The following is a 23084-nucleotide window of genomic DNA, read 5'->3' as shown; positions in this document are numbered from 1 at the left end:
TGCTGACACACGCAGCAATATAAACAGTAATTAGGACTTGAGTAACCGAGAAAAAGTGTGTTTGGCTTGGTGGAGACATGGCAGCAGGTTAATGAGAGACACAGCAGAGGGCTGCAGGAGTGTGTGGAGTCGGACCGGTCCCAGGGATGGGGCAAACACCACTGCCCTCCCGGCACAGCCAAGCACCCAGACTAACGTCCCTCCTGCACCCTGGCCACGCTGTGCAGACATTTGCCACCTCTCCATCATGAGCCTTTGGCAGTCTGTCCTTCAGCTTTCCAGCAGCCCTGTTCACAAGACGCTCCCCAGGTGTGGATGTTAATGACGTGCCCAAAGCCAGGTGGGATGGGCTGGAATACCCCACGCCGCGTCAAAGGGCTTGCAAGCAGGCACCGGGTGAACACAGCCCTGCTTCACAGACGGTGCAGCCCTTCAGCTCACAGCAACAACTTCTCAGCAAAGTGACTAACCCATGCCAGACTCTACCCCATCCAAAACCAGCTCGGTGGAAAATGACAGAAGTGCACCTATAATTCCCTTTTCCCCAGCTCAGGATTGAGATTCACAGTCTATTTATGCAGCGTAACAAGTTACTGCCCAACTGGTACCTGCGCTTGGACCCTCTCGCAAGGGTAAGCCAAGTCAAACCACTTCACGTGGGCTTGGAGCAGATGCAAAGACAGTGAGCACAGGACTACCGTGGTGCAGTAACCTGTTAGGCTGTAAATATATCTGGCTCTTTAAAGGCAGACAAGTCCCCTCAAATTTCCTTGGTCTTCATCTTCATATCTAGTCACATCGGAAGATACCAGTGTGGGGAAATCAAGTGTCAAGACCAGGTTGCTTCTTCCCTTCTCTCTGGCTTTTATTTAAAGAAAAAAAAAGGGGGGGGAAAAAGAAAAGAAAAATAAATGGAAACTGCAGGACTTCCCATCCGAGGTGCAGAAAAGGAGAAGCATGCAGTGAATCACGAGATATACAAACCACAAAACGTTAATACAGGAGAGAACACAGTTTTCCAACCTGGGCTTCAGCACGGATAGTTTCAAAGAGAAGTTTTTCCTGGGATTGCATGGAAATCAAACATACACAGGAGTGAGGAGAGAGGCGGCTTCCCCGAGACCCCCGCGAGATCCACCAGAGCTCGGGCAGGGCTGGGAAACGGTGGCTGAGTGCCAAGCGGGATAGGGAAGGAGAGGCTGGAGCATCTCCAGGTCAACAGCACCGGGTGAGAAGAGCCATTCCATCAATGCAGGGACAAACCTGGCAAAAACCTGCTCGTTGCAGCTATGGTAAGGACAGGAGACGGAGTTAATGGTGCGGCCGTGTCCATGAAGCCTGTAAGAGGTGGCCCGTACGAGTGTGGCTGGCGCGGTTAGCTGTGAGGAGGTCAAACACCCTTTACCCGCAGCTGCAAGCGCTCACAGAAGGTACTCTGTGAAGCGGGGGGGTCCCTTCCTCTGGCACTGACGGCAGGACGAGACGCGAGCATTACTAACGCGTAAGGGGAATGAGCTGCGGCAGCTATCTGGAAGATCAAAAGAGGAGGGAAGACGATTTGCTGGCTGGAGTTTAAAATATATCAGAGCCAAACAGCTTCTAAATTGAACCCTGGGCTCGTGCTGCCGTGACCCGCGGAGGGGATGGGCAGCTCATGCTGAACAGTAGCCAGAGGAAAGGGGGAACCCAGCACAACTGAATCCAAGTGGTTTCACAATACCTGGTGGGAATCCAGAGGAGCCTTGATATAGGAACAGTATTTCATATTCCTATGCACAAATTAAAGCCACATTTTCAACCCGCTTTGAAATCTGCACGCGTTAAGAGTAACTCAGCATATCAGCATCCCCACAAAGCGTATCCAAATTAAGCCCAGAGAGGGATGTGAGAAAGAGCCGCAGCTTCCAGGAACGGACAGGCTCAGGAAGAGGAAAGAAAGGGGATAAGGGAAGAGTTATTCCTGCACAGCAAACCAGACAACTGCAGGGGCTGCTAAACTCCCCCCTTTACCTTGTTACATCTGGAGCAGTGGTAGGGCGAACATGCTTCATGATGGTCTGGATCCAGTTGCGGCGAATGCCTGATGTCATGGCGGACAGGGTGAACTCCCCTTCCTTCGTCTAGCAAGAGAGGAGGACCAGCTCAGAGCAGCTGACTGCACCCACCAGCACCTTCCCACCCCCCCAGTACCACCCTCCACCCAGCCACCACCACCCAGCGCTGGGGCACTTCTCGCCGGCCACGCGGAGGTCGTACCCAGCCCCTCCATCCTCCAGCACACTCACGGTGGGAATTAACATTTCTCAGCAATCAGGCTAGTTTTGCTGTAGCCGAGAGCCTAAGGCTGAGACAAAACCTTCCCTTTCCCCCTCCCCATTTTTTGGGAACCAAAAAACTGGCTCTCAAACCCAAGGCCATAGCTCTCTGGAACATTGTGGGGAATGCCCAGTGGTCTCTCTTAGGTGTTTGGGGAGATGTTTCCCTTGCCACAGATGAGCATCCCCAAGCAGCGGCACAATGTGAGCAGCCCTGTCTGCTGTCCTGCAGCTGGACTCTTCCTCCTCCCCACATTCTCCTTACATGGATCTGGAAGCCGTAGTTTCGCTGAACCGGGTACTCAGTAACATCATAGCACGTGGATAAATCAATTTCTCCATCTAGGTCAGCTGCCTGAAGAGGGAAGAGGTAAAATAAGCCATAATGCTTTGCAACCCCAAAGTGCGGTGGGCTCGCAGGGAGGCACGCAGCAGGTCCTTGAGAAGCACAAAGCCCTGAAGAGCAGTGCTCCAGGACCTTGGCATCTGGGAAGACAACCTGCCTGGGGTCAGTTTGGGAGCACCTGGGACTCCCAGGGGTGCAGAGCGACTGGTTGAACACTGATGGGAGAAGACACTTACCTCCTCTGCCACCGAATCCCGGTAGTATCTCAGGCTCTGGTCAGTCAGCACAAACCAGTGCTTCTTCCACTAGGAAACAACCAAGATGGGGCAGTTATAATCCTGCTTCTTCCCCACCAGTGCCACCCAGGCAGCTCGCCACAGGTCACCCAGCAGAGATTCCCCGCAGGGAGGCAGCTCGCAGCATCTCCCCTCCCAGCTCCGCACCCGGCTTCACCGAGAGGCCTTCCTGGGAGGAAGGGGAGACCCGAACAGGCAGCAATGCAAGGGACGCCGTGATGGTTTGCGCTGCCAGGACACTGATTTCCCCAGTGCTGCCACACTGGCAGAGTGCTGGACCCTCAGTGGCACCAACTCTGCATGTGATGGTGAAACACTGAGAGCGCCACAGGGGCAGTCGGAGCCTTCCCATTAGCTCCACTGGCAAGACAATGCTTTTAGTGGCTGCACTTAAAGCCTTCAAGGGACCTTTTTTAAAAAAAATTTTAAAAAGCAGTAAAACATTCATGTTTTATCTGCAGTACCTAAGTCGGAGCCTGTTCCTGGCCCTTGCTCTATACAAACAGGCCTTCTGCACGCTCCCAGCGAGGCACAGTCTTACCCAAGGCAGCTTTCAGTTAATAAAGCACTTGCTCCAGCAGCCAATTCCCCCTCTGGCTGCCTACAGACATGCCCTCTGCCCCAAGCACCAGTGGGTACCCACAGCGGAGCCCGGGCCACGGCGCTCACAGCTGTGGGCGAGTCGCCTTCATTTTCCCTCAACGGGATGAGCAGGAGGGAAGGAAATCCAGGGAAGGGGCAGATTGCAAGCAGCCAGGGCACCCACGCCGCCTTGGCATCAGTGCCCATCTCTAAGGCTCCAATAGAGCAGCACATCCTGCATCTCTCCGGGAACGGACAGGAGGGAAGTGGCCGCGGCTGCTTCCCTCAGTGCCAACTCAAGAGGCATTTATTTATTTCTTGGCCCTGCCATTTCCCCAGCACTCAGGGGACCTTATCTGAGCCTCATTACTGACACCAAAGAGGTTGCTGGGTCGCAAGGGAGATGAGACTAACAAGAGAATGGGAACGCAAAACCAGTGCTGCTATCCAAGCTGCCCCAGCTTCCTAAAAACCCATGACACGATATCCAGCTGTGGGGCTTTGAAACCTCCCCAGGACAGAGCACCAGCTATTCCCACGCCAAGACAAACACCATTTGCACAGGGCTCGCACACAACCACTGCTGTGTGGCTCCAGAGTTGTACAAATTCCCTGTCGCTGCTCTGCCCAAGCACCTACATCTGGTTTCCCCCATCTGGAGCATGGCGCAATGCTGATCTATGGTGCAAGGACATCGGGGCTTTGTCAGTGCCGAGCACAGCCCCATGCACATCCTGAACAGCCGGGATGTCGGAGTGAGTGTCAGCTGCCAGAAACGGGGACCAACCACAGCTCCAAAGACCAACGTGAAGGGCAGAGCACTCCCCGGACTCACCTGCCCATCCTCATACTGCTTTGTCAACCAGCCCTTCTTGAAGTTCAGCAGGTCGGGCTACAAGAAAGGAGAGAGGCGATCAGAGGGGAGGGAAGAAATGTCTTATCAGCAACGGCTTGATAAAACACAGCATAGCAATAAAAGAGACCAGCAACAGTTAAATTCATAGAATCATAGACTAGTTTGGGTTGGAAGGGACCTTGGATCCAAATTGGATCGTTATACTGCGTGGTGGCTAAACATTCGCTCCCAGGAGGAACAGAGACCTGCTGTACGGTTTATTCAGGCTGTCCCCTTCCTAGCACTTCTCTTGTAATTTCCTACTGCTACAGCAGCATTACGGAGGAAGGAGAAGCAAGGAATTAGCAAGACTGCAGGCAGTTTTGTCCCTCTATTATATATTACGAAGGACAAACTACGTGCTATTGATGCAAGGCTGCAGGGTTCAAAACAAGACTGAGTTCCAAAGGCTGGAAATACAGGGAATCCCAGCACTGCACCACCCAAACGACACCTGCTCTTTCTTCTAAAGTGGGTGCATCAGGATGTTGAAGCTCTGAGAAAAGCAACCAAGACAGCGTGGGATAAATCCTGCCAGCCCTTCCTCCTAGCCCTGCCCGCACGCAGGGAAGGATGTGGTGGAAATGCTTTCACTCCCTCGAGGCTGAGCTCCTCCAGCTGCTCCATGTGCTGCAGAGTGGAGGAGGAAAGGACAGCAGTGTGTGAAATGCAGCTGTAGTTTCTGAAATGGGCTATAGCAAGGGGAGCAATGGAAAACTGGAGTCTGGAAGCCTATTCAATCAAACCTATGCTCTGGGGCACCACATCCCACGTTTGAGTGCTCCCACAGTGGCGGGAACCCAGCCCTGCTCCACAAAAACACAGGGGAAAGTAAAGGCCACCTTGCCCTTCCTGAATCCCTAGCGAACTGGAGGAAGGAGCAGACAGACGCCAGCCTGAGCAGCCCTGGCTGTGATGTGGCTGCAGGCAATAAACCCGCCGAGCCCCACCAGGACCTGCTGACAAGGCAGCGATAAGCCACAAGCAAACTATAGAGAAAATTGCATTTACAACGACTACATCCATCTCTTAAGTAGGCTATGAGAGCTTTGTGTCCTAATCTCAGCCCTAATTTACCCTGAGAGAGCAATACCACCACCTGCCTGCTTCTCCTCTGCTGAAGTGCAGGTAGGATTGGGCTTCCAGGATCTGGGTCCTGTTTAAGCTCCTTCTTGTACAACAGGAAAGCGTCAAGCAAAGGATATACATTTTGGATCAAAAATAACCAGCTCCCAGCCATGCACTTTGCAGAGAAGGAAAACAGAGGGCCTGCAAGAGTTACAGTTGTTCATGGGCTTGTTATTTATCAACTGAGAAGAATCACAGGGCAAGAATCTTCTGCAAAAGCAGATAAACCCCTCCTTAGCAGCATTCATACTACAGTTCTCAGTTTCCTTAAAATTTAAGCAAAGGCATAGAAGCAGACAGAGAGGAAAGAGGCTGCTAAACAGTATATGCACACGTTTCAGACTGGGCTGCAGCGAGACACTACAGAAGCACCTGGAGCGGGAAGGTTTCTCCTGCAGGTCCCACTCCTCCACAGAAACCCCTTTGCTTTCCTCTGAGTGCTTGGGCAGGCAAGAGAGCACAGGCTTTGCCCGAAGCTGCAAAGCTGCTGGAGCACAAAAAGTGTGCGACCAGCTGCCACTGAAGGGTGTAGACATTAGAAACCAAAAACAGATGAAGCACTTGATGGAAGAGATACCCACGCAGTGCAAGCCACAGCTCTGCTGTAACCCACTGAGCCTAACAAGGGATGAACTCTCCCTTGGCTTTTACCCTGATGAATAACCGATCTGATCTGATTTGACACAGTGAACCCAACGGGCAGGGGAGAGTCTTGCAATCACGGTTGCAAGCCAGCAGACATGCAGGTTTTTCTTACGTTGCTACTTTTATAGCAGGAGTGGCACAATAAAAGCGTATTTAATGCAAGGAAAAGGTTTTCTTCCCACTGACTGCATGATTTTCTTGCCTTCACTAGACGATGTGCATTGCCACTTAATATGCACTTCTTGCACCTTTTTATTACCACCAAGAATTTAAAAATCGCTCTTGTGGCTGTACAAGTCTACATGAAAAGCTACTACAGAAATGCTAAGCTACTGCATTTTTCTGAGAAGGACTTCAACAGAAGCTGTCCATCCACAAAAAATGCAGCTCTTATTTACAATGGCTGTGTAATCTTTTTGAGAGATTAGCAAGTGTATTTATTTTGTTCCTACAGAAGGGTGGCAAGTGAGAGGAAAGCATTTTGTGTTTGTTCTGTACTGTTTGCCTCCAGGTCTGGTGAGCATTTGAAATATGCAAAGGGAGGAAAGCTCAGGAGGGCAGGTTCAGCCCTTCCTCGCAGCCTTCCTCCCACTCACACCCACTTGCAACTGCATAAACATCAAGGAAGCGGCATTAGAAAACTAGGCCATGTGTTAGCTCTCCTTAACGTGCCAAGTGTGAAGTGTGAAGCTAAGTCACTGAAACCTGCTCCGAATCCGAGCATATCCTATGTCCTGCGTGCTGGCTACGGGGAAAGCAGCAGTTTTCACCGGACCTGCCCAGGAAAGGTCTCTCACGTCCTCCCCCAAGGCAGAGGACATGATCCTGGTGGCTCACCGTCATAGAGGACTCTGTGGACCTTCTGTCCAGAGACTTTGCCCGGCGATGCGGGGACAGAGGAGACGCAGACACATCCAGGATGGAGCCCACAGCGGAACCTTCGCAAGTGAAGTCCTGTGTAAACAGCGTTAGCCCAGATCAGCGCAGGAACTAGGACAGCGAGTCCCACTCTCTTGGCTCACGGCATAAAAATCCACATATTTAAGGGGCATCTCAGGCTCAGAATAAGTGCCATTTCATTGGCAATACATTTTTTTTGTACTCTCAGGCATTAATTTGTTCCCAATATATCTAAGCATATCTGGGACTTTCAAGACTGCCTGTTTCATTTGTTACTCTACCCCATCCTGATGTGTCCTGCCATGACAGATCTGAAGTTTCTCTCTTTCTATTTTGGAAGAAGGAGAAAAGACAGCCTGATTTTCCACTCTGACCTGCAGCTGGGCCAAGGGAGCAGAACAGAAAGCAGCAAACCTGCACAGACTGAGCACACATAGCAGTTTGCATGAGCCTGTCTGCGACTCCAGATCCCCTTCTCTACCCAGGGACAAACCCTATAACTAAATCTTACAGCTAAACCCTCTGTCCTGGGCTGCCAGATCCCAGATGCCATCCTCCAAACCCCACCACAAGACCTCGGCTGAGCAGCTTACCCGTTTCCGTGGGAAAACCCTCTTCTCGCTCCTGCCCTGCCGTGTCTCACTGGAAAGGGCAGCACCGGCCGACACATTCGTTTCCATGTGCTCCGCGTTCTCAATATCTAATGCCTCAAATTTTTCAATTACCTGGGATCGCCTGGAAAACAGAGAGAAAGGGGAAACCAGAGCCACTTTAAACACAAGAACAGCAACTGCGCTGAGCTGTACAATCCCACAAATTTAAGGCTGCAGAATTGCTAGACCCAGTGTTCATGCACACCTGGCTTTTGGTCACCATTTCTCTGCAAGCTCTATTGGGGCAAAATGCCCCAATCTGACATGCACCATTTTACCTGCAGCCAAAGTGGGGAAAAACCTCACACTACTCAGCTCCACAAATAGTTTCTGCTTAAATATCTAGAAAACCCTTGCAAAACCAGAAATAACTTTTTACTTATAAATTTTACAGCCCTTTGAGAAGCAGGGATTATTGAGCAGCTTTGGTGTAAGCTTTGCCTTTACTCTCTAGCACTGCAGCTATCGACGGCCCCCCAGACCACAGAGCAGAGACACGTAAGACGAAGCTGGGGTGCAGAGGTAACGGGTGGCTACGGGTCACCCTGCGTGTTCACGGCAATAGATATTCTCTAAAAACTCAGCCCCACACAGATAACTTCCACAGGACTGCACTGAGTGAGGAGTGTCCGTAGGTGCCTCCAGGCGATGGGTCTGGCTCAAAAGGTGCGCCAGCTGAAGAGGCATGAGGAGATGAGGAGCACCCTGTGCAGGCACAGCAGGACATCCCCTGCAAAATCCCGGGGCTCTACCCTCCTCTCAAACTGGTCTGCAAATCCAGTATGGACAGCAGGGAGCACAACCTGGGCTCTCAGACACGGCCTCGGTGGCCCATCACACCGTGGCACATGTCTCTGAGGATGGAGGAGAACTATGAAGAAATGTGGATGGAGCAGGAGCCGACCCCGGACCAAACCCAAATGGGATGCTGCTAAGAACAAGCAAACAACAGGCCTTTGCAGGTGGAATTAAAAGCACCATTTCAGCATGAAAAGCTGCTCGCTGACCCACAGGAGAGGAAATACTTGAATTTTCAAAGGGCCTGCTGGTGTCTAAGTTTGCATGCCCAGGGGTTTGGGCAAATATCAACCTCAGGTCTTTAATCACAACCTGGGAATGTGAAGCAATAACCCACCACCAACACACACACACCAGCTGAGCTCCAAGCTGTGAGGTTTAAAGCTCAATTTCGAACCTCCCCAAAATGCTCAGTCTGGGTGGGTTCTTGACACAAAATCTGGACCCACATGTGCCGCATCTAAACTCAGGGCTGCTTGCTCTATGCAAACCTCTAATGTGCATGAAAATCACAACGGCAATCACATGAGGGAAAACACGTTATCCAAAAAAACCATTTTTAACCCTTCCCACAAAAAGGAACAGCTTGTTAAGGACTCAAAAAACATGGGATGTTCAGTTTTCAACCAACATTTGCACCAAATTCCATAAATAAGACGAATAGTCTGAGTACATCACGTCCGTCCCCCCCCCACTGCTGCTCAGAGCCAGGCTGCCAGGACTGGGCGCTGAAGCCCACAACCAAAGAGGAAGGGACAAAATCGGTGGGCAAGACTTTGCTTTGGAAATTCAAACGTCTCTGATGTTTTTATGGGACATCTGTTCAGCCCCTGCTACCTCCCAGTTTGCAGACTGGGAGCGGGCAGATCCCGGGCTCGCACAGAGCTCCCCATCCCCCTGGGATGTTCTGCTCACGAGATGTCCATTCAAATAAGCCAGCCTGCGGAGAATAAATCCACGTCCTCTGTTCACTGATAGATGTGGAACTGTTTTGGAGTCACCGGTTTTTAACCCTTTTTACACTGGCCCAGCCTTCTCTGAGTCTCAGTTTAGGAGGGAGTAAGAGGTCCATGAATTAACATTGTCTGTACCCTACTAGGTGAAGGCCTGAAGAAAAACAAATCAAGAGTAAAAAAAAACCCAACCAAAAAACATAAAACAAAATCAAAAGCAGGTTGATTTCTCATGAAAGGGGCTGCACCACCAGGTTGTTCTACGGCTTGAGATTGAGATGAGATGGTAGCGAAGCAGGCGAAGTAAAGGCGGACACGTCACACAGCAACACAGCAGGAGAAGGTGGAGAGCAACAAGACCTGGAAGAAAACAAGGCTGGAAAATGAATGAACAGAAGAGGAAATTATATATCTGCATCTACATACAAAACAAAATCAAAATCATTCCAGTAATTCATCATTGAAAAAGGGAGGAGAAAAATAAATCACTGCAACCAAATCACAGCCCCAAGGGTTAATATCATCCGGATTACAGGAAAGAATCTTTTTTTTCCCATTAGCTCAATGTTTCAGAGAGGTTACTGCTAGAGATCCTGGGGGGACGGGGAGGGGAAGGGCTGTCCTCTCCTCCCCACCATGTGGAGGAGAAAGCTGCTCCCTCTGAACAGCAGCTGCATGTTGACAAAACAAGGCTGCAGACAGGTACGAAGAAGCGTTTTAAAAGCTGCGGTGCCATTTAGTGCTTTCTCAACTACAAAGCTCATCCCAAGGAGTTCTTTGGCCATGCAGGCTGTTAATCTTTTCCAGGCCACTAAACCCAAGCTGCAGATCTTGGTTGTTAGGTGGAGGTGTGTGTGCGGTGGGAAGGAAAGCTATAAAGACCAGCACAAGCTATCGTTAAAGTGATTTTCTTTGATTGGAAGAAAGGGCTTGTTTTTATTGGATTCATTCATTATTTAGCAGCAAGAAAGACAGTGAGTGTCAGGAAAAGGAAGAGGAATTTCCCCAAGAGGTCCACAAAAATGAAGAGGATAGTTTTACGAGAGAAGAAAAACTATACTTAGGAGAGCAGGCGCTCCTCTCTATGGGTAGAAGCAGCATTCAGAGCAGAGCCTTATGTCTCAAGAAGCTCCAGAGAAGGAATTTGAGAAACAAAAGTCTTTTAAGCAATTTCAGGCAGCTCTGCTATTTATCGAGGCTAGAAATACACCTCAGCCCCCTGACCACGCTCCTACAGCAGGTCTGGCAGATGCCATGGTGGACTCTTGCCAGCATGAGCAGAACGTGGGGTCAACCGGGAAAGCCACGGTTTTAGAGGCTGCATCCCTGGAAGTGTGCAAGAAAAGCCAAGTTTGCCAACCAGAAATCCTGACGCTCCCTGGGGAGCTGCAGGAGGCAGATGAGCCCGCATCCACATACCCAGAGGAAGGGGCTCCGGGTCTATGCACCTCAAGAACTCCCCACCCAATGGTGGTCTCCTTCCCAAAGCCGTTGGCACCCTTCTGAGATGTGCCAGGATTTATCCCTGCAGCTGCAGAGCCCTGCTGGGATACGGGGACCGATGTCCGAGGACATCCCTGCAGCCCTCTTCAGCTGTGATATTGTGTGCAAAACAGGCTTTGAGATTCATCCATGGGATTTCCAAAGAGCTGCCCCTGCTCTTTCACCCTAGGGATGGGTCTGAGATGGGAGATCAGAGGCAGGGCTCAACCTCCCTGGACACGGGCTCTGTCCCCCAGGCTGGTCGGGCACCCCTGCACAATGCCGGCAGCCCCATCCTGCTGCGTGCCAGCAGAGGGAACTCGCACTCTGCCGCTCCGCCAAAATCATGGAGATTATCTCCTGTTTTCTGATTCATGTTTCTCAGTGGCTGCGAGCTCAGGCATCTGCATCAGGCATGGAGTCAGCATCAGGTATAAGTGGTCAACACAGAAAATTTCTAGCACAGTCCTGGACTTAAGTCACATAATATCTTTTACTGTAACAGGACAAGAAGCCTTGAAAAACAGCTTTATTGGGAGCAAAGCCTACAGGTGTGTCACCCAGGATGCAGCACTGGGTACCTAAAATAATTCTTTTCCGTCCATAGCTCTGACACTTGCACTGATTTATGGTGGGTAAACAAAAAAAACCCGGAGGAAGAGCCGAAAATACCAACAGAATCAGAGCGAGTTCATTTGGCTGCACTGAGAGATGAAAGGCAGATCTGAACGATGCCTGGCTGGCGCCTATGGGGTTGGCATGTGGGCAAGCGATTTCAGGCAAGCGTTCCCGGACGTGTTAGTGGGTTACTGAGAAGGATTATTAGAAATGGTGTTAAACCCAGGGGAAAAAGCTGACCCCACAGCATGGAAGTGAGTTATTGTATTTGCTCAACCTCAAGCAGCACAGCCTGAGCTTGGAAGAGAAAAATGAGAGGGATACGGGGACTAAGTAAACTCAAATTTAAAAAGCAGCCAAGCCAAGCTGAGCAGGGTGCTGGTGAATGTTAATTCTCTGGTGCGATGCTGCACTGCCTCTCCGTGCCATGCCGAGTCCAGCCGAGCTCTGGGACACACGGTCTCTCCACCCACACGGGCCAATTCCCAGGTTAACAGAGGAGAAAGCAAACGTGCCTGTCCCTAAACACCGCCCGCTGAGCCGGCCCTGCTCATGGCATGCTCCTCCAGCGCCACGGGCTGTGATCCCTGATCCCTGGCCAAACACTCCGGCAAGTGCCCTGCTCTCTGCCATCACCCCCCCTCCCAAATACTGGACCAGGCTCAGCCCCACGGGCAGCAAGACCTCTGTGCCTGGTGCAGCTCGCACTCGTCTCCCTACACCCGTCCTGCTCTGATAAAGGCCCTGGGCTGACATAGTGGAATTTTTGCCATTACTGATAAGGCAATAAAAACCTGTTAACAGCCCCAGGAGCCCAGCTGGGCTGGGAAAAAACAGACTTTCCCTGGGAAAAGGCACTCGTCAGCAGGCAATGAGTGGGGCTGACATTAAAAAAGGACAGTCTCTGGCAGCAGCATCCTCTCCCAGGCCCCGTTATCTGCCTGTAAATCTGCTCCTCCCTGTCCCCGGTTGGCACATCCCAGCTCGGTGCTGGATCCCCATGCTGCACGATACCCTCGGGGCCGGAGTGAGGGACTGTCAGCACCGGAGGAACCCGCTGTCCTCTCACACTGTGGACAGGCGCTGGCCACGACGTCCTGTGCGGGGACACAATCTCACCCACACCTGAGCCGACATGCTGCACCAGTTCAGCCTGCAAACCAGCAGTCACCAGCCCTTCCTCAGCCCCATCCCCAGCCGGGGTGGCCAAGGGACCCGTGTGGCATCCTTCTCCTCCATCCTGGGGAATACCCAATTCCCAAGGCAGAGAAAGCCAAACCCATGCTCTTCTCCTTTATTCCCAGTCCAGCACTTGCTGCGCATGCTGCCGGGGCCGGGCTGGGTTTGGGATCCTCCTGCCGACCGGCAGCACCGGCACAAAGTTGTGCCGTGCTTCCCAGACCCGCTCCCAGCTCTCAGAAGCCAGGCTGGAAAACAGTCCTTTAGGGGCTGGGAAGAAATGGAGGAGAAGCGCCTGCTGAAACTGTGCAAGAGAGAACATGCCCGGAGGAAAACCAGGGCAAGAAAATCAGACTGGCAGGCAGCCCTCTCGCCCGGGGCCCGTCTCCCGGTTTGCTCTGCTGCCCTCATCACACAAATGCGTCTCTCCCAGGGCAAGTCGAGCCCGTCCTTCACCTCGCCCAGAGAGCACCAAGCATGCCGGTGCGCGGTGCAGGCGCGCGTGCGGATGCCCTCCCTGTCCTCCTCCGCACTGAGCTGTTTTGCAGCCCTTGCCTCGGCGCTGCACCCGCCTCTCCTCTCCCAGATTAATGCTGTGACATTTTGAAACCTCTCTCAGCTCATTAGGCAGTTGCGTAACGCACCCGGCACTAACACCATTTAGAGAGCTAACTAATTAATGGTGCCAGCTGCCAGCGTGTGCCGCGCCAGGGAGGGGATGGGGAGGGTGGGCTTGCTTGCAAATACGGCCACCAAACATCACCCACCACAGCCAGCTGTCCCCAAAGCAGCCAGGCAGGGTGACACCTGCCTGCTGGCACGACTAAGGACATCCCACCACCTGGTCGGTGCGGATGGACATCCTCAAACCCAGGAGCACTGTAATACAAAGGGGCTTCACCCAGCAAATACCGCCTGCTCTGTCCAGGGCTGTGGCGGGGACGCAGCGTCGCTGCCGTTGCAAGCATGCAAGGAGATTAGCCACTCATCCCTTACCTTCTCTCATTGCCAAAGAGCCGGGCCACTTCTTCTCTCCCAGGGCTACGGGCCCGGGTTCTCCGCTCTAGCCGCTTCCTCTCCACCTGGAAGGCCTCACGATTACTGATCCTAATGGCCTTGGGAACGTCGGCCAGGGTGGTGTACTGCCGGCTGGCTTTAAAAGAAAGGGGACGCCCCGATTTTTCAGCTCCCTTTCCTACATCTCTGCTGCTGGAGTCCTTGTGCATGGGGCAACTGCTCTTCGAGTCCAAGGAGTTCAGAGAGAAGCTGTGAATCATTCGGTCGCCTGATCGGGTACCTGGGGAAGGAAAGGGCTGGGCATGCTCCTGCGAGGGCGATTTGGGATAACTGTACCTGTTGTTTGGGGTGCTGGGACTGGGTGGGCTCGGAGGGGGCGGCAGCTGCTGCTCTTCCAGCTTCGAGTCTTGCTTGGTCTTCTCCAAGGAAAAGTACCCGCTCTCGACACGCGTCTTCCGCCCACAGTCTATCCGGTCTCCGTTCATGGAGCTCTCGTCTAAGGGACAGAGAAGTCACCACGCTTGGTTTCAAGTCCAAGTTCTGCTTTTAACAAAAAACATGCCGATTCCACCCAGGACAAAAAGCGAGAGCAGAGACGGTCTGGGCCCCAGCCTCACGCTGTGCCACCTCTTGCACCCTTGGCTTTTCCACCCTGACCACCCTTCATGCCCATGGAGATGGCAGGACGGTCTGCAGGGAACTGGGGATGCTGGTCCAACCCTTGGGTTGGGCTTGCACAGATGAAAGGCCTAAACCTTCAAATCAAGAAATGGACAGCTGCAGTCACCGCTCTGCACCCGTTTCCATCTCTGTCCTTCCCAGTCCAGCACTGACCACAGCTCCGTGGGCGCAAGGCAATGGACACCTTGCTGCTGGCAGCCAGGAGCGGGCGGAAAGCATCCCCCATCCGAGCAGGCAGATAAAGGAAACGGCCGCAGTGCATGGGACCTGTCCGTGGCCCCAGCAGGAAGAGTCCCCAGCCCTTATTGTTCCAGGGAAAACAATGCCACAGCCCCGGCGCCTTCCAGGGACTCATCGGGGAGACCAAATGTAAACAGGACCCTGACGCAGGGGCCAGAGGAGGAAGCGGCACTCAGGGCTTGGCAGCACCGACAGCCGGGCTGAGCGCAGCATGGCCCTGCACCCTGCGGGTGCCCCCGGCAGGGATGCGGAGGGGCTAGAAAAGCCATTTTCCCCCTCGTTTTGCCCCCAGTGCCAGGGCAACATTGCCTGTGAGGGCTGGCAGCCCTGTCTCCCTGCTGGGGCAGGATTAGGCCCCATGCTGTGATTTTCCAGCACGTGATGCCAATTTTTTCCTTCCTGAACTCCAGCCCGTAATGCCTCACTCTGGTCCCTGCACAGCAGGGACGAGGTCTGCCTCCCCATCCTTGCTGGGATGCTCCAGGAACCAACCCGCAGGAAACTTTTCTCTCTACGGTGGTTTTCTGCCAGCTCAGCTGCCCAAACTGGGTCATCACAGCGTCACACCAGTGCTGGCACCTCTGTCCCTCACCTTCCTTGCTGTCCAGCATGGGATCCTTCAGGGAGCTGGTAGCCCCAGCCTGGCCTTGAACTGGGCTCTGCGCTGGGCCGATGCCACTGCCCCCGTCCGCTTGGTCTTTGCCCCTCATTTCTTCCTGCCAAAGCGTGGACTTGGTGGCAGGCACCTTCTCTGCACTGGGGATGTTGCTGCTGGTCACGGCCATCTTAGCAGGACCGGGCTCCTGAAGAGAATGGGGGAAAGAGCAGGGTTAGAGGGGTTTGCCCCAGCTTTGCGCCCAGGGTCCCCGGAGGCGTGGGTCCCACATGGCTTGGGTGCTGCCCACGATGCATGCCACGACAGAATGGGGACAGGGACAGGGCTGCTCAGCCATGTGCCCGCCACATTCCCAAGGGGACAAGCTCGCAGGTGGAAACCCTGCCCGAGGGCAGTGCGGCGGGGCGATGGGTCAGGAATTCCTTGGCCAAAGGGACCGTCGCTGCTCTTGCAGCGAGAGAGGAAACGTCCCTCACTGTCCCTCCCTGGGTAGGGCTCCCGAAACTGGCCGCACCTCCCCACGCATCCAGCTGGGAAAAGATCCAGAGCAAAGGCAAGCTGACAAATGAAGGAGACTTTTGGCCGATGCTGCAGCCACCAACACATAACTCCTTGGGAAAAGCTCATCTTGTGCTCATGCAGCCTGGCCCCAAGCAGAGCAAAGCCCTGGCTCTTCCCTGGCACGCAGGGTCCCACACGGCTCCGCTTACTCTCCAGCACAGCAGCTCTTCCCAAAAGCAGCGCAGCGCACACTTGGTGCTCTGCATCTGAATTCACGTGCAACACCGCAGACCCACGGAGAAACGGGTCTGTCAGGTCCTGACTCACAGGGAACCTGGAAATGCTCCCCTCACCTCTGCCAAAACCCAGTTTGGGGTGACAGTGCACCCTCTGTAATTGATAAACACAGCATCCCACATTTCCTTCTGCACGTCCCCAGTCCTTCCGTGGGCTGTCTCATGGGCAGCCGCTGCCTTTCACAGAGACAGACCAATACCAGGCTTCTCTCCTGGGTCCCATTTGCCAGGACTGAATTTTCTCAGTGTTATAACTAACATAAAAAAACCAAAAGAAATCAGGCTAAAGGACACGGGATGGAGGAGAAAATTAATTCTCTGCCACCAGCAGCTATGCTGTTTGTTTGTCACAGCTGGTTTGCTACGGGCCACTGATAAAAAGAACAAAACCCAACCGGGGCTGTACTCCCCCCGGGTGCTTCGGTTACCTAACAGGCTGCTCGTTTTAAAAAGGAAATACAACATCGCATTGAGCTTAATGCTATTTTAAAACAATACCCATCATCTGAAATGCTTCTCTAGCTAACAAGGGGCTCTGGAGTCCATCAGATAATGATGCCATTTTGGTGGCTGCAGCCCGGGGCAGCCCAGGTTCAGCGCATGCCCCAGAAGCGGCAGCAGCTTTCAGAACTCATTTAGGGTTTGGCTTTCTTCATTAGCAGATGTTTTGCTGTTGTTGTATTAAGCTTCCGCATTAGCAGGTTATTTTCCTTAAAGCCATCAATAAATCAATGACAATTAACCCACTCCAAACTCCCTGGATTGTGGGAAGTTTCCCAGCTGCTTGTTCACTTTCAGGGCATGGGGAATCCAGTAGCGCCCGAGCCAGCAGGCACGGGCTGGGGACATGGGCTGGGAAGAGCATCCCCTCCATCTCCCCTCCCACGACAGCAGAGCCACCGGAGGGTTTTAGCCTTGCACCTCCAAACTGGTGTTTGCAGGGCTGCACCAGAGCCACCGAGGGATCTCCCAGGGAGCGGGTCCTGGCTCAGTGCACAGCCACAACAAGCAGCAAATGACCCCAATTTAAAAAAAAAAATCCCCTGGGAAATGTCACTCTAAAGGAATGCTGTGTTGGAGGTAAACGATCCAGAGTTCGTGGGCATCCCACTTGAGAGGACCCTGCTTGAGCAGCAGGTCAGACCAGACGATCTCCAAGGTCCCCTCCAACCTCAACCACTCTCTCATTCATTGATCCCAAAGCCCAGAGATAATCGCCAGCTCAGGATATATATTTTTATACATCCCTTACACACACCCCCATATAATTATTTGTAGATATGTATTTAATTAGACAGGGATATGAGGGCCAAAAAGCAGTCTATAAGCAAGCAGAGAAATTAACTCTTTGCTGCTCAGCAGCATGAACAGCTCCAAAAAGGAGCATGCACCAAAATCAGCAAAACCAGCCTCCAGTTACTTTAAGTATGTCTGGGCATGCTCTGCTTACCTGAGCCTGCCGCACCCCTGTGCAAACCTGTCCTGCAACAGAGGGCAGCGCCTCAAAACCCAGATTTCAGCCCCAAATCGTGCCTCGATTTCCCAGGGACAGCAGGCAGGCAAAAGCAGCAAGCCCACTCTCTCCCACTGCCTGCATTGCTCTGCCAAAACACAGCAAAAGCTGCAAGAGAAACCTGCTCTTTTTCCCCTAAGACTGCAACCTGCTTGCAAAGCAAAGGTGAAAACACCTCTAGGATTGCAGCTAACAACTCCTGTCCAAAAATCTGCAGCTGGAGCGATATTCCCAGCTTTGCCTGCGTTGCTCCCACCCCAGCGATTTTGCAGGGGGAAGATGCAAAATGATGGGGGGAGCTGAAAATAGCCCTGATGCTCCAGGAGCGCCCAGCTGCAGCCAAGCTCTGCTGTAGCACAGACAAGGAAAAACTACACGGGAGTGAGAAAAAGCAGAAATATCCATTGTTTTAAGTTGTTTTTTTTAAATCACAAAGGTATCCGTCCCTCCCTGGGCGGCTCTCGGACACAATCAGCTGCCGGATTAGTGTGCGGCCGTCTTTAGAAAGAAATTAGGCTTTCTCCACCGGCACACAGAGAGTGAGCTGAACAGCAGCCAACTTCAGGAGAAGCCATTTCACAGAGGGGGATTTGGTGCTGATTTTCGCCCCAGCATCCCCTCTCCTTCCCCGGACCAGCCACCTGCATTGGCACGATTGGGAGACAGAGGAAGGATGCTTCTTCTGCCCCTACAGGTTGTTTGTGAGTGCTTGACACAGCTCTGCATCTGTCCGGCAGCAGGTCCCCCATGGAGGCTGGCTTTGTAAAAGTGAATTTGAGCCTTTTTCTGGGAGCAATGGGATGGAGAGAGCAGAAGGAGGGTAGCAAGCAGGACGGGGCTTGGGGTGGGGTGGTCTGCCCCAAGCCAAGGGGGGGAAAAGTGCCACCAGGCTCCACGCTCATCCCATCCCCAAGCACCTGGGGAGGCTGTCTGCCCGTGGGGAGCCAGCATCCTTCCCGCAGCCGCTTCCCTTATTTGGTGCTCAGGAGCTCGGATCCTGTACGGTTTCCAAGAAGTTGCCATGGCAATGCAATGTAACCCAGAATGATGTTTTTCTGGCTCTGCGCCCCTTCTCCTCTCCGCCCCGTCCCCTTCCTGAATGCAGCCTGGGTTTAGTGTTGCGCCAGGGATGGGGTGAGCATCCCTGCCCTGCTGCATCAGCTCGCTGGGGTGCCCCAACTATGGCAGCCCCCTCCCTGGGGCTTGAGGATGGGCAACTCATAAGACATCAGCTCTTGGCCATGGAAGGAGGTATTTTCCCTGGAGCATCACCAGAGCCAGCACTCAAGGGGCTGTGATGACCCCAGCCCTTGGCAGGGGGTCTTCAAACATCCAGCTTGGTGTGCAAAAAAGGATCATCTTCCCCCAATTTTTTTTTCCCATTGCCCAGAACCTCTTTATCTGGTGCAGTGGTAGAAACTTGATTCAGACAAACACCATACAAAACCCACCCATGGCCAGGTCTGCACCAGGACCATCCTGGGGACTTCACTGAAGGAGACCTGAAAACCGGGACTCAGGGGAGCCCCGATGCCGTTTTCAGTCCCCCAGGGCCGCAGACCGGCTTGGCCGGAGGAGCCCTCCCAGCTGGTCCCCCACGGCAGTGGGACGCATGCCCGGAGGTCAGGCAGCCTCAGGGACGCGGCTGTTCTCAGCCCCAGCAAGGGACGAGGGTGGCCTTGGGGTCACGTTCCCCATCTGTGGGATTCTCCCCCACTCTGGCCACGTGGGAGCCCAGCAGGAACGAGTGAGTCATGGCCGGCCCCGCTTTTTACCATTTATAGTCAAAGTGAGCACGAAGCCACCGCCGGGTCCCTGGAGAGCCTGGCTCCGGCCCCCGGAGCTCCCAGCCTGGCCCTGGCCTTTAGTATTTTCCTTTCATTCCCAGTATCTCTGGGGTCATCTCAAAGGGGGTAACCGGAGCCCGATGGAATTTCATCCTGTTTCTGCCGAAATGGCTCGTGAACAGCCAGCACCTCTTCCCGGTCTCCCACAGGGACCACGCGGCATTGCGGCTGCTCCCAGGACAGCATGTGGAGGGCTGGTGCCACAAGACAGCACCTGGGGGGGTAAAACGTGGCCCCAGAGCAGCCAGGAAAGCAGCAGCAGCAGCGTGTGACCCTGGGAAGCGATGACCAGGAATTAATTCACACCGTCCTGCTGCCCTGGCTCACCCCGGCTCTCACCCTCTGTGCAGGCAGCATCAGAGGGCTGGCAGCCCACTGGTCTGGCTGGTTTTGGGGGGGATCTTCCCTGGGAGCAGAGCAATGCCATGGCCCTGAGAAAGAGGCAAGGGACCGGGCAACAGCATGCGTCCCCCTGGGGTTACCTGGGGAGTTGGGGGCTCTACCTTCCTCTTCTTCTTCTGATTCTGCTTGTTCGTCCTTGGATAGACTATCAGCATCTCCAGCCACCTGCAGGCAGAGAAAGGAAAAGGTGAGGTCTGTGTCGAAGGGCAGCACGCAGGGACGGGAGCGATGCTCGCGCTCTACCACGGGGCGTAAGGCAGCTTCCCACAGGCTGAGGACCCCAAAGCTGTTCCCCCACCATGGGTGGCTCTGACCACACTGAAACACTGTTCCATCCCGCCTCTGGGGCAAGCTGCCTGCAAGCTCCAGAGATGGAGCATCCGCGTTTTACCCCTAACCACCAGCCTTCTGGGGTTTGTAACTTGACCGTAAGCACAACCCCAAGCTGGAGCTGGGCATACAGAGGAGCTCAGTTTCTCCAACCTGGTCAGGGTCAATGTGGTAAATAGTACCCAGAAATCATCCCAACCAGTTCCTGGGGGAAAAATCAAGGCAGGACAGGAGGGGAGGAGGGATGACGCTGGGGTGCTTTGGCTCAAACCCCACTTGCTGCAAGAGTGAGGCCACGGCTAAGGCTCGCATGAGACAGGGATTCAAGGGTCCTGAAAGACAGCCGAGAGGGACAGAGCCTCCAGCAAGACCTTCCCCCTTCAGCGATGCCAATGCCTGCACACTGCACACAAAGCGCTTTTGTCCAAGAAAGAGCAGCGTGAACTTGGCATTGAGAAGTCCATCCCCTGCACAAGTCGCTTGTTTGGGGGGGACCCTCCTGTGCCCTCCCGCTGCGGCCTGACGACCTGCCCCTGCATCCCTGCGAACTCCACGGGGATCCATGGACTGCTGGGAAACATTCCTGCTTCAGATGTCCCTGCTTCCCTCTCCTGTTCCCCCCACTTCGCACGCTGCTGCTGTAAAGCGTTTTGAGATGACCACATCAAGTGGGTTTTGGTTAAGCAATAAATGCCAGAAGCATGCAACAAACGTAAAACAAATTCTCCCCCGGCTGGGGAAATCTTCCTGTCGTGCTGCAACTGCAAATGAAACCCGCCTGGCGTGGACCCAGAGTGGGACTGTTTTGGGATGATTAATGCTTGCAGTCAGGAGCAAACGCGCTCCTTCAAAATCCAGCGCCGGGCCAATGAACAATAAATCAGCCCCACCTTGCTCTGCAATGCCTCTCCCTCCCGCACGGCTGGCAGGACCGGCAACAAAAGGCTGAGCTGCGAACTGGAGCGTGGGGAGAGGGAGAACAGAGCAGGGCATGGGGGTTGGTCATGTTTTGGGGCACAGCCATCGCTCCCACCTTGGCCAGGGGAGAGGAACCAGCTCCCCCATGCCATGTTCCCCCCACGCCTCTGCACCCTGGCTCCACAGCCGCTGCAACCCCACTGCTGCAAATGGGGCTGGGGGGGCAGCCGTGTATGGAGAGGGGAATGACCCACGCTCACATGTCTCAGTGGAGCAGGGAAGTTTCAATGCATGAAAACATATATCTGATCAAAATCCCAAGCTCTTGGTAGAAAAACACCTATTTCAACCAGTATTTACCAAAACTGCGGGAGTCAGAAGCAAAGAAAGTGCTTGGAAATAGAAATCATCTCAACAGAAAGCACTGACTCTGCTGCTGCCAGGGCTCAGGCAAGCAGGAGACGCTGTGCCTTGGGAAGAGTGGGAAAGAGCGAGCGCTTCAGCCCTTCAACTTTCTGCTCTAGTTTCAAATGTCAACCAAATCTGGGAGGGAGGCACCAAGCTCCAGACATCCCACATAGGAAATGCTCACAGATGAGCAGCAGCACTGTTGCAGTCTGTCGCTGAGTGCCAGCGGCTCGGCTTTCCCGCAGGTCTGCGCCCTCACCAGCGCTGGCTTCAACCCAAGCCAGCATGCGAGCGATGGACGAGGGTGTTTCTAGGTCACCATCCAACACCTGGAGTTGGGAAATCTACCACAATTTGCTCATTTTAGTGGCCTAATCTTCAGCGTTGCTGAGCAACTGCATCCCAGTGGCAGGCGCTCCTGTGAGTGATGATATTTTAATTGTTCTCGGAGGTCAGATGCTCCACTGGGACCAGGGCGGGTGGGCTGCATCCACCCCCTCTGCCAGCCTGCCCGCAGGGAGTGAGGGGGGCGACGTGGGTGCTGTGAAGGCGAGTCTGAATGGGGATGGGGTAAATGCAGAGCGGGCAGCCCCAGGAGGCCACGTCTGCCCAGGGACGGACGAGGACCAGAAGGTATATGGTGCTCGGGGTTGGACATGCCAGTCCCAGGACTACGGGACCTGCTGCTGGTGTGGGGACAGGACCTGCACCAGCAGGCTGGGTGCCTGATCGGATGCTGTCCTAAAAGCACCATGGGGTCACCCCAGCACCCATCGGCTCCAAGCCCGTCCTGGTGTTCACCCAACAGCCAAGTAAAATAGCCCGGCCAGTAAACAGCTGCTTTCTGCTGGGGCTGAAGCTGCCATGGGCAGCACAGGAGCACCTCAGCATCAGATGCACCCTCTGAGCATCCCACAGATGCTCCAGTGTAGCTCAGGTCACTCCCGGGGCTAAACGCTGCTGGGAGTGTTGTTCTGCAGCGGGGAGCAGGATATTGCCCAACGGCAGACAACAAAACTGACCTGAAAACGGTGGCCTTCATAAGTAACGAGTGACTCAGGAGCATCTCAGCTGTGGGGCCTCGCCAAGGCTTCCAGCAGAGGCTGAGTTTCCTTGAGCACTGGCTCTGAAATGTGTCCAGTATGTTGGGAAGCCTCAGACTTCAGCCCAGCAAGGCTGAACATGCACACTAGGCGTGGAGGAAGGACTTAAATCATTTGCCGCCGTACAGGTCTCTGCTGAAGTCAGTGCTCATGCCCACGCCGTAAATCTGGTGGCTTAGAGGGGGGGCTCAGGCCCCCCCTCTGCTGCAGAGCACCAGGCAATGGCAGGGGTCTGCCAGGCAGGGGAGCAGGGAAGGGGAAAGAAACCCTGTCCTTGCCAAAAAGATGGAGCAGACTGGAGCTGACTGCAAGGCAGCAGCTACAGCCAGACTCCAGGACTGTCCCTGCAGCAGGCTGTGATCATCGCTTGGGCATCAGCCTGGGTATGAACTGCCACAACACCCAGCCTTAGGCAAGGTCTT

At 53.9% G+C, this 23084-nt stretch overlaps 1 protein-coding gene across 4 annotated transcripts in view; it reads right to left on the bottom strand.

Annotated features, from left to right (window-relative positions):
* Positions 1-23084, bottom strand: part of MPRIP (myosin phosphatase Rho interacting protein) — a 70249-nt gene that overhangs the window by 22937 nt on the left and 24228 nt on the right. For 2 of the 4 annotated variants that reach the window (XM_010570361.1, XM_010570360.1), the window contains exons 4-13: positions 19984-20068; positions 15321-15531; positions 14144-14303; positions 13787-14056; positions 7701-7842; positions 7045-7161; positions 4375-4431; positions 2898-2966; positions 2581-2670; positions 2011-2120 (exon numbers count right to left, since the gene is read on the bottom strand). In XM_010570361.1, the coding sequence (XP_010568663.1) occupies positions 2011-2120; positions 2581-2670; positions 2898-2966; positions 4375-4431; positions 7045-7161; positions 7701-7842; positions 13787-14056; positions 14144-14303; positions 15321-15531; positions 19984-20068 (1311 nt within the window). Of the gene's footprint in view, positions 1-2010; positions 2121-2580; positions 2671-2897; positions 2967-4374; positions 4432-7044; positions 7162-7700; positions 7843-13786; positions 14057-14143; positions 14304-15320; positions 15532-19983; positions 20069-23084 lie in introns of those variants that run through there. The other 2 variants (XM_010570363.1, XM_010570364.1) reach the window with 2 other exon arrangements.

This window comes from Haliaeetus leucocephalus, unplaced genomic scaffold, assembly GCF_000737465.1.
Source record: "Haliaeetus leucocephalus isolate CR32 unplaced genomic scaffold, Haliaeetus_leucocephalus-4.0 Scaffold295, whole genome shotgun sequence".
In the NCBI taxonomy this organism is placed as follows: domain Eukaryota; kingdom Metazoa; phylum Chordata; class Aves; order Accipitriformes; family Accipitridae; genus Haliaeetus; species Haliaeetus leucocephalus.
Note: the sequence above shows the minus strand (reverse complement) of the source record. Positions and strands in the feature narration are given on the sequence as shown.